The sequence below is a fragment of the Corylus avellana genome, chromosome ca3, assembly GCF_901000735.1.
Source record: "Corylus avellana chromosome ca3, CavTom2PMs-1.0".
NCBI lineage: Eukaryota > Viridiplantae > Streptophyta > Magnoliopsida > Fagales > Betulaceae > Corylus > Corylus avellana.
The window spans coordinates 17,175,323-17,190,154 of NC_081543.1; the positions used below are offsets into that span (position 1 = coordinate 17,175,323).

Here is a 14,832-nt window from a genome sequence, read left to right on the forward strand (position 1 = left end):
TGAAGAAAGTATTGTGGGAAGTTCGTGCTAGAATTGTTGGGAAAGGAAAGTTCTCAAGCACTAGGGAGAATATGTTACTCTGCTCCTTATGCAACTTGTCTGAAAGTCTGTTTTGTTGATGATATGTTGCAGGTTTTTTGTGGTTTGCTTATGGTTTTGAGGATAATCTGTTTCCTCTGTTAGGGTGTTGCTGCAGTTTTTCTTTGTGGCTTGTTTGAGGATAAGGTCTTTCTCCTATGTTTTGTTGATTTTTTATTTCTGTTTTGAGGCTTTTGTTTAGCCCTTTGTAAGGGTTTGGGTTAACTGTTTTGGGCTGTTACCTAGAATTTTTTTTGCTGTTTGTTGGTTTTTGGCCTCTGTGTAGGCTGTTTTCAGTCTATTAATCAGGCTTGTATTTGTTGTTGATGTGTTCTTGGCTTGTTTTGTTAATGAAGATACTTATTCATCCAAAAAAATAATGTTCTTCTCTCATATTTTTTATTTAGGGAAAAATGCTTTAAAGGTTTTTCAGATATATTTTTTTTATTAAATCACTTTTTAAAGTATTAATTTATCAAATCACTCCTTAATGTATGTTCTATTATTAAATCATTCATTTTGTACATCTATTTTTTGAGTTTTTAAGAGAAATTATAACACTTGGGTGCAAGACCGTATACATCATCTAGGGCTGTAAATAAACTAGTCCGTCCAACAACCCGTCCGACACTCGCTCGGCTAAGCTTGGCTCGAACCCGAGCTCGGTACTGTAGCAACCCACTCGTTAATCTTAAACCCGCTCGATTAATAAGTGATACATATCCAACTCACTCGACAAAACTTGATATGGGCTCATGAGCCTAGCTCGTTTAACGCTCGTATAAAGTCAAACTCGACTCACTCGTCAGACTCGTTTTATATATATATAATTGGTTATATTATATGCATATTGAATAATATAAATGTATAAGATTAATACTTAATCATATGATCTAATGGCAATTCAAATACTTAATTAATTATTCATGTACAATGACAATGTGATTCATATAATATCAAATTAAGTAATTGGCATTGGATTCACCAATGTGTTACTTATAACCACAATTGAAATTTTAATGTATTATCATTAGAATTTACATGATTATATCACATGATCGAGTGATCATTAAATTATATGATTATATAATAACAAATTATACATGTTATAAGTCCATTTACGTTATAAATTATGATTATACATATATGATATATGCATATTGAATAATACAAATGTATAAGATCAATATTTAATCATATGATTGAATAACAATTCAAATACGTAATCAATTATTTATGTATAATGACAATGTGATTCATATAATATTAAATTAAGTAATTGACATTAGATTCAACAATGTGTTACTTATAAATTTATAACCACAATTGAAGTATTAATGTATTATTATTAGAATTTACATGATTACATCACATGATCAGTTGATCATTAAATCATATGATTATATACTAACAAATTATATATATATATATATAATATGACATAAGTATATAAATACATACTAATACAATAATTAATTACATACTTACTTCCGATATATGTTACAAGTCCATATACATTGTAAATTATAATAATTATACATATATTACGTACAATGAGTTCGTGACAAAGGGCGTAGCTTGCCTACTGGCTACTCGACCTCAATAAAGTCCCAGTTTTGACCAAGAAATTCCTTGAAATCAGAACTTGATACACAAAGATGAGTGGAATAGCAGTTTCACCATCAAACCATTGGCACCTCCAAACCCAAAACACCCCAACAAAACTAAGAAACAGAACAATCAATCCGAACTTATTTGTTCAATTCAAAAACAAGCAAAATCCATCAAATGGAAGACACCCAGTTCTCTCTTTTGCCATAGATCCCTCCAAGACACAAACCCCAATTGCCAGCACAAGCCCACCACCGCTTGTTGTTGTTGGATCAGCCAATGCGGACATCTATGTGGAGATTGATAGGCTGCCGCTGGAGGGTGAGACCATCTCAGCCAAGACTGGCCAGACGCTTGCTGGTGGCAAGGGTGCCAACCAGGCTGCCTGTGGTGGCAAGCTCTCTTACCCAACCTATTTTGTGGGGCAGGTGGGTGACGATGCTCATGGCAAGTTGATCACTGAGGCTCTGGAAAATGGTGGGGTGCGTCTGGATTATCTTAAAACTGTGGATGCTGCACCCACTGGGCATGCTGTGGTGATGCTCCAGCCTGATGGACAGAACTCGATCATCATTGTTGGTGGTGCCAACATGAACTGTTGGCCTGAGCCCCTTCCTGAGAGGGAGTTGGAGGTGGTGAGGAATGCAGGGATTGTTTTGCTGCAGAGGGAGATTCCGGATTCGGTCAACATTCAGGTTGCTAAGGTCAGGATTTTGGAGCACTTAATTCTTGTTTTTAAAACGGTTTATCTTCAAAAATAGATGTTTTAAGTTGTGCATGAGATTCTTAAGTTTCATTCTTTATATTTGCTGTTGTCTTACAATTTGGAATTTATGGTCACATTCTCTTGTTGCGCCTATTTTTAATTTGTTGTGCTCTTGCGTGATTTTTTCTAATAATAATCTACTAAAAGGTGATTCAATTTGAAATGCAAGAAAGTAAGATTACATATGTGAATCTCATGCTTGTTCTGGTTTCTTTTTATAGAATGATAGATCATGGGATTTTTGTGGAATTTGAATCGGTATGACCTAATGTTTGTTACTTTGCGATTTTTTAATTCTGAAGACCAGGAAGCTTTAAATTTATGTGGTTCCGAGTTAAAGGGTTGGTTATTGAATCAGTGAGCTGGTGTAGCTCTGGTGATATATGAGTGTGTTAAACAGAACATGAATATGTTGGATAAATCAAGGGCAGAGAATTATTTCGTTTAAGATGGATTGATAGTAGAAGAACTTAAAAATCTTCTATGACATTAACAGGAAGCAGCTTTTCAGTAAAAGAATGGAATTTGATCTTGACATTAAATTGGCACTTTGTACTTCATTTCAGAAAACAACTGAGCACCCACACATTTTTTCTTTCTTCACTAGTTCAATCGTTTTAGTAGAAATAATAAAGGATTTGATTTCTTAAGGAAAACCAAAATTGCAGTATACACATCTACCGGTGAAAAATGTAGGTGAGTGGATCTGGTATCTTTAGTATTTTCCTTTAGTAAATCATGATATTAGAGTGACTGGTGTTTTTTACTGAAGAAGGAAATTGAGATGATTTAAGAAAGATTCATCATCTGCATTTGGTTTTATCTATAGGGTTGTCATCTGTTTGGTTGTGGCTTTGTAGTCTTTTTGGTGCTTCGACCCATATACTCTCTGGCTGCATCGATTTTCATATAGTACCTTCAGCTTATATTTGTTGGTCTTTCTTCACGGAGAGGCCAGTGGTCTTTTTAAGAAGATGACTCATAAGTTAAACCTGATGAATATTTTAAATATTTTCACTGATGAATTGTTGAGTTGTATGTTCATGGAGAAACTATGGGTATTGGTCTAAGCAGACCCTAATTGAGTTATTATATCTTGCTGTCTCGCATATCCTTTCAGTACAAAATTCTTTGAGCACATCATGTTTGTGGTGCCAGCATGAAGAGTAGTAATGAGTAGGGAAAGATGGAAGCGAGTTGAATTTTCAAGGATTAGTGGATCCAACCAATGAGGTCTAGCTCAATGGCACCAACTCTCCTTGTATTACCATGCCTTGGATTTCAGATGAGTTAATTGAATTCAAAGTCGACTGCACAAAGTTGACTTTGTTCAAGAAGAAGTTTCTTGGTTGCCATCTAAGACGGGAAAATAAACCAACTGCTGAAACATGGGAAGCTTTTCGGGAAAAGCTTCTGTTTGTTAACTGGTGAAAATTGTTTGTTTTTTTTTAATGCTGGTTGGCCCTTAAGAACAGGTTATCAACAATGGACAGGTTGGCTCAATGGGGTTATTCTGTAGATAAATATGATTATTTTTGCAAAAGTAAGATTAAATGTAGAGGAGCATTTTGCTCTTTTTTGTAAAGAATAGCAAGCACTGATTAGAAAATGCTTAATTAGTTGGCAAGCTCAATTCTGGGAAGAAGAATTGAAGTGGGCAGCAAGAAAACTGAAAAGGAAAAAGTTTCCATGTCATTTGGCCTGGATTGCTACTATTTACCAGTTCTGGTTAGAGATGAAAGCTAGAGTTCATAATGGTAGAATTCATAGTGTGGACGAAATATTTAGGATGATCATAGCGGCTGTTAGAGATAAACTATCATCCTGCACAAAATTCAAGAATCCAACCAAATACATAGAAGTGGTGCAAATGTAATACTCACTCAACAATGTTTCCATATAACTAAATGTTTTTTTTTTGGGTATATTGGAAGGATTAGTTTTTAGTTTTTTTATCTGTTTATTTGCTCCTAATATATTTTAGTTCCAAGGGTTGTAATCAACCTGAGTATTGAATGTTCAAGCTTGGTTCATTTAATCTTATTTTGAACATGAGTCAAGCTGGATCTTGTCACCGAGTTAGATAATCGATTCAAACTTGATTCATTTATTTTTTGAACAAACTCGAGCTTGTTAACGAGCTGCTTAATTAACTTATTCATAACTTATGTAATAGTAAATATCGTCATTGTTTATATATTTTTTTTGTAAATCCATGCCAATCATTAGTTACCTTATTATTGTTAAGATTATATCATTTGAGTGAATTAAAGAAATTAATTTTTATTTGTAAACTGGTAAAAATTAACTTCACCAACCTTTTATTTGTAATAAATCGTATTTAATTTTTTATTATGAAATGAACTACTTATATTATATCTTATAACCTTATCCACAATCTTAAAACAATCGAATCTTGAGTGTATAAGCATGTTTTGTAGTGTATATATATATAGGGGCACACTCTCACATTCATTATACATCATGCATATGTGTATATTTACACACACCCACATGTGTTGTATATTTTATATCAAGATTTACAATTACAAGTGTTCAAGTTATAACAATCACATTAAAAAGAGATTTTTCTTTTATCTTGTAAGTACTTTAGATGCTCTCATTAAAAAGTTAAAAATAATTACTATAAGCAGTAATGAAAAATGAAGTTATACGAATTTATATGAGCTTGTATGAGTCGAGCCGAATTTATGTGAGTTTGCCTCGTTTAATAAACAGTTATAAATTTTTGTTCAAGCTCGATTTATTATGGCCCCATTGCCTATTGGAGTAAAGCCAATTTCTTGCAAGTGGGTATACAAGGTGAAGCAACGAAGTGATGGATCACTCAAACGGGCAGGATTGGTTGCAAATGCTTTCTTACAGCAGTCTTGGCGTCTATGGTAGATGGGTGTAAAAACTGCCTTTTTTTCAAATCAAGCTCGAGTTGAGTTTATGTGAGTCGAGTTCAAGTTGTTTATCCACACCTTGGTTCATTTACAGCCCTATTTACTGCCATAGAAGTTGGATGAGTTTAGCTTACATGAATTGTTTGTTTGCAGCTAAGATGCTTATTGCTTTTTTGTTGGTATACCAGCTTTGTATCTTTCTTTTGGCTGAATAAAATCTTCATTCATCCCAAAAAGAGGAAAAACAAAACTTTGAAAATACAAAGTGTTAGTTCTTGTGTTGGCTGAATTCGGTTCCAAAATGCAGAGACTACTGTTCACGGGCTCAAACACTGATATAGAATGCTTAGAATCCAATCTCCACCGTTCATAATGTGGAGAAGTTAAATTCCGCATAAATTGTGATAAACAAGTTTTTGGAGTAGTTAAGCGCTTTTCACAAAGTACAAATAAAAAAAGAAACGTAATGAAATTTAACATCATGAATGTCCTTTTGAAGTACTTGGAGGCATCTACTTAGAGGGGGACTGGGAAGCACAATCCCTCCAAGCACGCTTCATTCTCCCTAAGTGTTTCCCATTACTATATGCCATACCCTTCAGCCTAGTTCCTGTTATTTGAGAGTTCAATTCCACCTTAGAACCACAACTCACTGTGCTTTAAATGTATAGTTTTTTGAGGACATTACTTTCTGCCCCTAAATGAACATGATGAAAGCAGAAGTGTTTACAATTAGAGAATGCAAAATCTAATTGACATGCTTCCTCAAGTTGTTATTGAACTCCTTAAAAGGAATGGATACCTGGTATTTTATATTCACCATAAGCTGGTGGATAGTTGTCTTTGTCTATATCTGATGTGATCTTTTGTGGTGTACCTTATCTTGCTTGGAAACCACTCAGAATGAAAATGCATCTTGAGTAGAATATTTGTTTCAAAGGTTTATCATGCATCGTTGGACTCTATTTCTCCTTCTTTACTTCATCTCGGGGATTGTTAACAACTTTTTCCTTCTTTACTTCGTCTCCTTCTTAGCTATTCTCTTGTTCCTTCTATGTTGTCATTCAAAGGCTCAACTACTTTCTTTTTAGTAATGTATTTTAATCTCATGGAAGTAGTTGGAAAAGATTCTTATATGGATCCTAGATAGCAAATTTGCAATTCCAAGTAGGGCTGAGCGCCGCCTTGTAGGGTTGGCATTTGGTTGCTATCAACAGTCTTTAGTAGCCATGTTTTATTACTGTTAGAAGAATGTATTAGGGTTTGAGGGTATTTTAGTCTTTGTCATAATTATTTCAGCTTATATAATAATATGTTTGAGGTAGGCTACGTAACACAATATACGAGCCTCCTCTTCTTGTCTAACTTTTTCCATGCAAACCTATTGACATGGTATCAGAGCCTAGGGTTTATACCTTTGCTTGATAGTGATATTTATCTCCGTTCATTTTTTTTCTTCTTCCTTTTATCTTTCCTTTCTCTCTCGCCCCATTCCTCCTACTACTGATTGAAGGAGTTTTTTTGGGCTTTCATGCCCGTGGAAGGAGATGGTGCCGAGTTCACTGTCGTCAATGGTGTGATCTCACCATCATCTCCATGGTAGGATCTGGGTTCGTGGTTGTTGGCAGACTTGGTTTAACCAGTGGAATTGCACTCGTGACTGCTGGGTTTTAAGTAGGCATCGTCGTCATTGTTGGTGGTTGGTTGGTGTAGTCGATCGGTTTGGTCTGTGGCGGCTGATACGCTTTGTGGTGGCCGGAGACGGGGTTTGTGATCCACGGCAGATCTATTCGTCAAAGTCGGAGCAGTCTGGGTCTCGCCGGCGTGTGGTTGACGTAGCGGAAGACTAAGGTAATTAATCAGAGAGCAGCGTCTTTGATTCTGCAAGGAGAAGCGTTTTCGTCTTCTACCCAAAAAGATAAAAACAAGCTCGCAGGCTAAAAGAAAGATAAAACTCCGCAAAGTATTTGAGAGATATTTCTCTGATTTGATAATAATTCAATTGATTTCTTTACATAATAAGCTAGCTTATTTATAGAACAAAAATACTTGTAGAGAAAGTAAACCTAATCTTAGTAGTAATAGTAAACCTAATCCTAATAAGGAAAGGAAAATAATTAAAGTAAATATAACCCTATTAAGGAAAGGAAATAAAGTCCTAATAAAATAAAATAAATCATAATATAAAATTGACAATCAGCGGGAATCGTGATAATCTTTCATTTTGTACTTTCATTGTCTGAGAACGGATAAAATTCTGATCAAGCGGTACTGCTCCAATATTATTTTTGATATTTTCCTTATTTTTCGTTTTTACCGAAAGTATAGGTAAATATTGTCCTATATCAGTGGTCGAAGCAGTCTGGGTGTCGCCGGCACGGTCTAACTGTTGCCGGAGCAGTTTGGGTCTCGCCGGCATGGTCTGAGTGTCGCTGGCAACCTTCCGGTGATTTTGTGGAGAAGACGATGGGTGTTTGGTTACTGGTGTTCGCTGTTCTCTATTCGAGATAAGGATATCCCAACTTCAAATCGGGATAAGGTTATCTGTGGTTCGGATTAGACCGGTTCAGGGCATTTTCCATCCGGTTCAGCCCTGTTCCGGTCATTCCACTTCTGGTTCAGGCCATTTTGCAGCCGGTTCAGCCCTATTCCGACCATTCACTTCCTGTTCAGCCCTGTTCAGGTTGGTTTTTTGCCTTTTTTCTTTCGGTTCTGCCTTGGGTTTGAGTTTTTAAGGGCTGGTGTTGCTTCGGTTTGGGGCTGTTTTATGAGTTTTTGCCTCTGTCTACGTTGTATTTCGTTCTTTGGTGGGATCTTGTAGTTTGTTTTTGGTATTGATAAGCACTGTCACCACATTATGGCTCCTAACCCAGATTTAATTACTTCTGCTTCAATGGGTCCTACTCCTATGACACATGTGAAACTAAATGGAAAAAATTATGGTTATTGGTCACGATCTGTGGAAGTATACTTGAGAGGGAAAGGTCTATATTCTCATTTGCAAATAGGGAAACCCCCGGCAAATCTGGAAAATAGCTCCACGAGCCGTTGGGACTAGGCCGACAATCAAATTATAACTCTTATGTTGAATAGTATTAAGCCTCACATTGGATCCTCGTGTCTCTATCTTCCTACTGCTAAAGCAATTTGGGATCATCTCGAGCATATGTATTCTGGTACTGGGAACGTCACTCGGATTTATGAGGTGTGTAAACAATACTTTGGCTTGAGCAAGGTACCCAAACTGTCGATGAGTACTACAATCAGGTTATGGCCATTTGTCAGGAAAGAGACATGTATCAACCGCTCTCTACTGACTTTAAAAAAATGGAAAAGCAACGTCAAGATGTGGATATGGTTCGGTTCCTTCTCGACTTGAAACCTGAGTATGAGTCTGTTCGTGCGCAGATTTTGGGTAGTTTCGACCTCCCATTGCTCCCTGAGGTTTTCTCTCCACTTCAACGTGCAACTATTACTAATCATGGTTCTCTATTGAGCATGGAACATAATGGTGATTGTGCGTCTTTTATTGCTGCTCGTGGTAGTTATGGTAGTTCCCGTGGGGGACATGGCGGTCGTGGTTTTCATGGTGGACGTGATTATCAGGGTGGTGGTCGCATTGGAGGTCGTGGGCCTCGCAAATGCACTCATTGTGGTCGTACTAATCATTCTGTGGATTTTTGTTGGGATTTACATGGCGCACCATCTGGTTTTGCCAATCAGGTTGCTTCTCACGATGATTCTCCAGCCCCATCTGGACCACGTGTGGGCTCGAGCTCACATTTCGAGAATGATTTGATCTCCATTCCGAAAGATGAGTATGCTCAGTTCTTAGCCCATAAGCGGGTTTCTACCTCATCCACTACTACTCTTGCTCAGTCAAGTACTGCATCTCACTGTCTTTTATCCTCCACTAGCGACCTGTGGGTTATCGATTCTGGCGCCAATGACCATATGACTGGTTCGTCTACTTTCCTCTCTAATTATCATCCTGTTGCTACCCCTAAAAGTGTCACCCTAGCTAATGGTTCCCTCTCCAAAGTGGTCGGCTCAGGCACTACCCATTTTAGTCCTGATATTGAGTTGTTGTCTGTTTTACATGTTCCTGGATTTCCTTTTAATTTGTTATCTATTAGTAAAATTACAAAAGTCCTTAATTGTTTCGTTAGTTTTTACCCTTCTTTGTGTATTTTTCAGGATCTCAAGACGAGGAGGATGATTGGTATGGGGCATGAAGTTGATGGACTATATTATCTGGATCTAGCACCTACACCTCCCTCTCGTGCTTTGCAGTCATCAGCCTCCGCTCTTTAGTGGCATTGTCGCCTTGGTCATCCTTCCCTCTCTACGTTGAAGCATCAAGTCCCGAGTCTTCGTCATCAATTGTCTGTGTCTTGCGAAGCTTGTCAACTTAGTAAGCATCATCGTGCCTCGTTTCTATCACGAGTTGTTCCTAGAGTTTCTAGTCCTTTTGAGTTAGTTCATTCTGATGTATGGGGTCCCATTACTACAGTGTCCAATAAATTTCCTTATTTTGTTACTTTTGTGGATGATTTTTCTCGTATGACATGGTTATTTTCAATGAAAAATCGTTCCGAGTTATTTTCTATTTTCCAATCTTTCGCAATATGATTAAGACTCAATTTGCTCAGAAAATTCGTATTTTGTGTTCAGATAATGCTAAAGAATATATGTCTCATTCTTTTGCCTCTTATTTGTCTGATAAATGCATTATCCATCAAACCTTGTGTGCTCACACTCCACAACAAAATGGTGTGGCTCAACATAAGAATCGTCATTTATTAGATGTCGCACGTTGTCTCTTGTCTCATATGCATGTTCCTAAACATTTTTGGACTGAGGCTGTTCTCACTGCTTGTTATTTAGTTAATAGGATGCCCTCCTCGATCTTAGAAGGGGCCTCTCATCATTCTCTTTTATATCCTTCTTCATCCCCGTTCTCCTTGCCACTGAAGGTATTTGGGCGTGTTGGCTATGTTCATAATTTGGCCCTGGTTTTGATAAGCTTGACCCTCGTGCTACTAAATGTGTCTTTCTTGGGTATTCCATAACCCAGAAGGGCTACCGTTGCTATAGTCCGGTCCTTCGACGCTACTTCACGTGCGCTGATGTTACCTTTGATGAGTCTCTCCCCTATTTTCCTGCTATTCCTTCTTTGAGCGACTCTTCCCTTGCACTTGATGCTGTGTCTCTTCCGCTGCATGTCCCCCTTCCCTTGCTTCCCCACTCACATGCTCCTCTCCAGGTTTATCAACGTCGGCCCCGACACTCTGCTCGTGCTCCGCCACCATCATCCTTATCGTCAAAAGATCTGGTGCTCCCACCTCCATTCGACCACTTGCCTATTGCAATATGGAAAGGTACACGTTCTTGCACCACCCAACATCCTATCAGTCAATTTGTATCCACTAGTTCTTTATCTCCTTCATTGTCCTTGTTTTGTTTCCCATCTCTCTAGTATTTCCATTCCAAAGACAGTGCAAGCTGTATTATCTGACTCTGGTTGGAGGCAAGCTATGGAATTGGAAATGAAGGCCTTGCATCATAATGGAACGTGGGAGCTGGTTCCCTTACCACCTAATAAGAAGACTGTTGGTTGTAAATGGGTCTACACAGTTAAATTTCATCCTGATGGGTCGGTTGAACGGTTGAAAGCTCAGCTGGTTGCTATGGGTTATACACAGACATATGGTATTGATTACGATGATACTTTTTCTCCAGTAGCTAAAATTTCTTCTGTTTGTGTTCTTATTTCCTTGGCTACTAATCTTGATTGGCCATTGTTTCAATTGGATGTCAAAAATGCCGTCTTACATGGCGACTTGTGTGAGGAAGTTTATATGGAGCAACCACCTGGGTTTGTTGCTCAGGGGGAGTCTCAGGGCTATGTTTGCAAATTAAGAAAGACATTGTATGGTCTCAAGCAATCACCGCGGGCATGGTTTGGAAAGTTCTCTGAAGCAGTATTGAAGTTTGGTCTTCAGAGATGTCAGATGGATCCTTCAGTATTTCACTTGCATACTAGTGCAGGCTATATCCTTCTTGTGGTATATGTAGATGATATCGTTATTACTAGAGATGATTCAGGAGGCATTGCCCGATTAAAGCAATTTCTCCAAGAACAATTTCATACAAAGGATTTGGGCAAACTTCGATATTTTCTAGGTATTGAAGTTGCTAGATCTCAAACAGGTATCAACTTATCTCAGAGAAAGTATGCACTTGATTTATTAGAAGAAATAGGTCTTTTGGACTCTCGACCTGTTGATGTTCTAATGGATCCAAATAAGAAATTACTGAAGGGTGAAGGTGAATTATTTGAAGATCCTGGCAAGTATCATCGTCTAGTTGGGAAGTTGAACTATCTTACTATCACCAGGCCGAATATTTCATATGCAGTTAGTGTTGTGAGTCAGTTCTTAGAGGCTCCTTGGGTTTCACATTGGGAAGCTATTACTCGCATTATTCGGTATTTGAAGAGACAACCTGGTCTAGGGATATTGTATAGACCGAATGGACATCTTAGGGTCGAAGGTTTTACTGATGCAGATTGAGCAGGTTCTCCTTCAGATAGACGGTCTACTACAGGATATTGCACATTCTTTGGCGGTAATCTTGTAACTTGGAAGAGTAAGAAACAGACAGTGGTGGCAAGATCTAGTGCTGAAGCAGAGTACAGGGCAATGGCTCATACAGCTATTGAGTTGACATGGTTACAACACTTTCTACAGGAGATTGGTTTCTCAGCTCCTACTCCTATCCCGTTATCTTGTGATAACCAGGCTGCTATACATATTGCATCTAACCCAGTGTTTCATGAGAGGACTAAACATATTGAGGTCGATTGTCATTATGTCCGAGACAAAATACTCAATGGAGATATATCTACAGCATTTGTGAAGTCTGGAGACCAGTTAGCTGATATGTTTACAAAATCTTTGTGTCGTAACCGGTCAGAATTTATTTGTTCCAAGCTAGGTTTATATGATATATATGCTCCAGCTTGAGGGGGAGTGTTAGAAGAATGTATTAGGGTTTGAGGGTATTTTAGTCTTTGTCATAATTATTTCAGCTTATATAATAATATGTTTGAGGTAGGCCACGTAACACAATATACGAGCCTCCTCTTCTTCTCTAACTTTTTCCATGCAAACCTATTGACAATTACCGAGCCGGCTGTTGGTAGCCATATTTTAGTATTGAGTCGAACGAACCATGGTCAGTCTGCGAACCACACTAACCCCAACATTCAGTCGGTTTGAGAGAGAGAGAAGTAGTTAAAAAACAGTGTCCATTGCCCACCACTTTGATGAGATTAGATCTTAACATTCCAAAACTTGGAATGAGCTTTTAGGATCTTCTAGGATCTCCAGAATGGTGGCAAACCATGTTCCTCCACTACACTTTCATATCAACTCTGCATCATTTCTTATAAAAGATTCATAAATTGAGCATGAAGACCTTCTTCACGGTATATATCTAATATATGTATGTAAAAGTCATTTGGTTGGTAAAGTCGATTCCACCAACACCCCTTAGGGTTACTACCAACACAATGGTGGTCAGTAGCCCTTCACTTGTACTGACTAATTGGTGAGAATCATTTGAAACTGACCAAAACTAGTCGGTTTGGTCAGTACCATGGGGTACCCAATGGTAATGACCTGCTGAGCATCCCTAATTCTAAGTTTTTTACAAATTGATTGCAAGATAATATATGTATTTGCATATTCTATCCTAACCGACAAGTGGATCTTTTGAACTTTGAAACTAATGATGTAGTTTATAATCCATTTATGTGTGCAGCATATGCTTATACGCGGAATTCCTTTAGTATGATTGTGGAAATATGGATTCTCATGAACCTCTGATGTGAGCTGCTGCTTACCTTATGTGCTTGATTTTATCATCATTCCCCTGGCCACCCTCAACCCTCTCCCCCGCCCCCCAAAACAAAAAAAAGAAAAAGAAAAAGACTTCTCTAACTTTCCAGGTCTGCATCTTGGTTCTTCTGAACTGCTTCTATTTCAGCTAATTCTCTGGCAGTTCAATTTTTCCTTTTTTCTACATTTTTCATTAGATATTTATATCCTTTTTGTTAAATTTATCTCTAGGTCGTTTTTTTTTTTTTTTTTTTTTCCCACTTTAAGTTGCTTCCTGTTTTGCCTCTAATTCTTTATTGCATGATCTGATACAACATTCTTTGTTCAGGCTGCAAGGAGTGCTGGTGTTCCAGTCATCATGGATGCTGGGGGAATGGATGCACCGTTCCCGCCAGAATTGTTCCATTTTATTGATATTTTTAGCCCAAATGAAAGTGAACTTAGTCGTCTGACTGGAATTGCAACTGAAAGTTTTGAACAGATTACTCAAGCTGTCCTAAAATGCCATAAAATGGTGAGTTTTCGTACACCCAAAACGATTATCATCACTAAAGCTTTGTTCTTATCCATTGTCAATGTCATCTTTATGACCTGGAAATTCATATAAAGAAAAAAAAGAAAAAAAGAAAAAAAGGTAAACAAATTGCAGCATATTTGGACATGTTTCAGAAATTTGATTGATCCGCTGTGTTATTTACATTTATTTTTGCACACACATTCATGTTCTTGTGCGTGCACATACACACAAACACAAAACTTGACATTATTATTATCAATGGGGCTAGTGGAGAATAGCAGCCACTTTGGATACTTCTTGAATGTTGGCATTAGGTATGGACGAAGATTCCTTGTTATTAGACTATCTGAACTTTTGTAGGTTTGGACGAAGATTTCCTGTTATTAAGCTGTCCGAATTTCTGACTTTCACAGAAATCTGGGCAGCCAAAGAGAGGGGGCTGCTGTTCTCACCTGTTCTGAACAACTTAGGATGCATGACCTACTTTCCCAGGACTAGTAGGTCCTACAACTCTTCTTTGAAATTTGGGCAGCTTAATAACAAAGGATCTCAATACCATCAGGTCTATTCCTTCAATGCCAATACTGTTTTGTCACTGTCAGTTCTGACAAATCTCCTTTTCTTTGGTGGCCTTATTTTCAAGCGTAAGATCGAGTATGTATATGTAGTGTATATTTGGGGCCATTCAATTTTCATGGGTTTGTGCAAATGTGCCCCTAGGAGGCGTTCAAACCATTCCAAGGAATTTACTACGAAAAAAAAAAAAAATCCAAGGAATTGACTACTTTATTGTACATGAGATATTTGTTCTTTCATAGGATGTGTATTTCTTCTTCTCTTATAATATGTACTGTCCATCTCAAAAATCAATACTATTTGTATTGTGCTTGGATCTTTTTAAGGTTTCCTTCTTTCATCATAAATGGAACATGCAAAATGGTTCAATTATGCTCAGATCTTGGTAGATTCGGGACTATTAGAAATTGACCAACTTTGATTGCAACCAAGTGTTAGGATAAGTGCACATTGGATGCAGAACCCGTTTGG

At 37.7% G+C, this 14,832-nt stretch overlaps 1 protein-coding gene across 1 annotated transcript in view; it reads left to right on the top strand.

The window, feature by feature from the left end:
* Positions 1 to 1,642: 1,642 nt before the first annotated feature.
* LOC132174979 (ribokinase) overlaps positions 1,643 to 14,832 on the top strand; it is a gene marked incomplete in the record, with an annotated part of 19,196 nt that continues 6,006 nt past the window's right edge. The window contains 2 exon segments of the mRNA XM_059586760.1: positions 1,643 to 2,393; positions 13,597 to 13,782. Coding sequence (XP_059442743.1) covers positions 1,737 to 2,393; positions 13,597 to 13,782 — 843 coding nt within the window.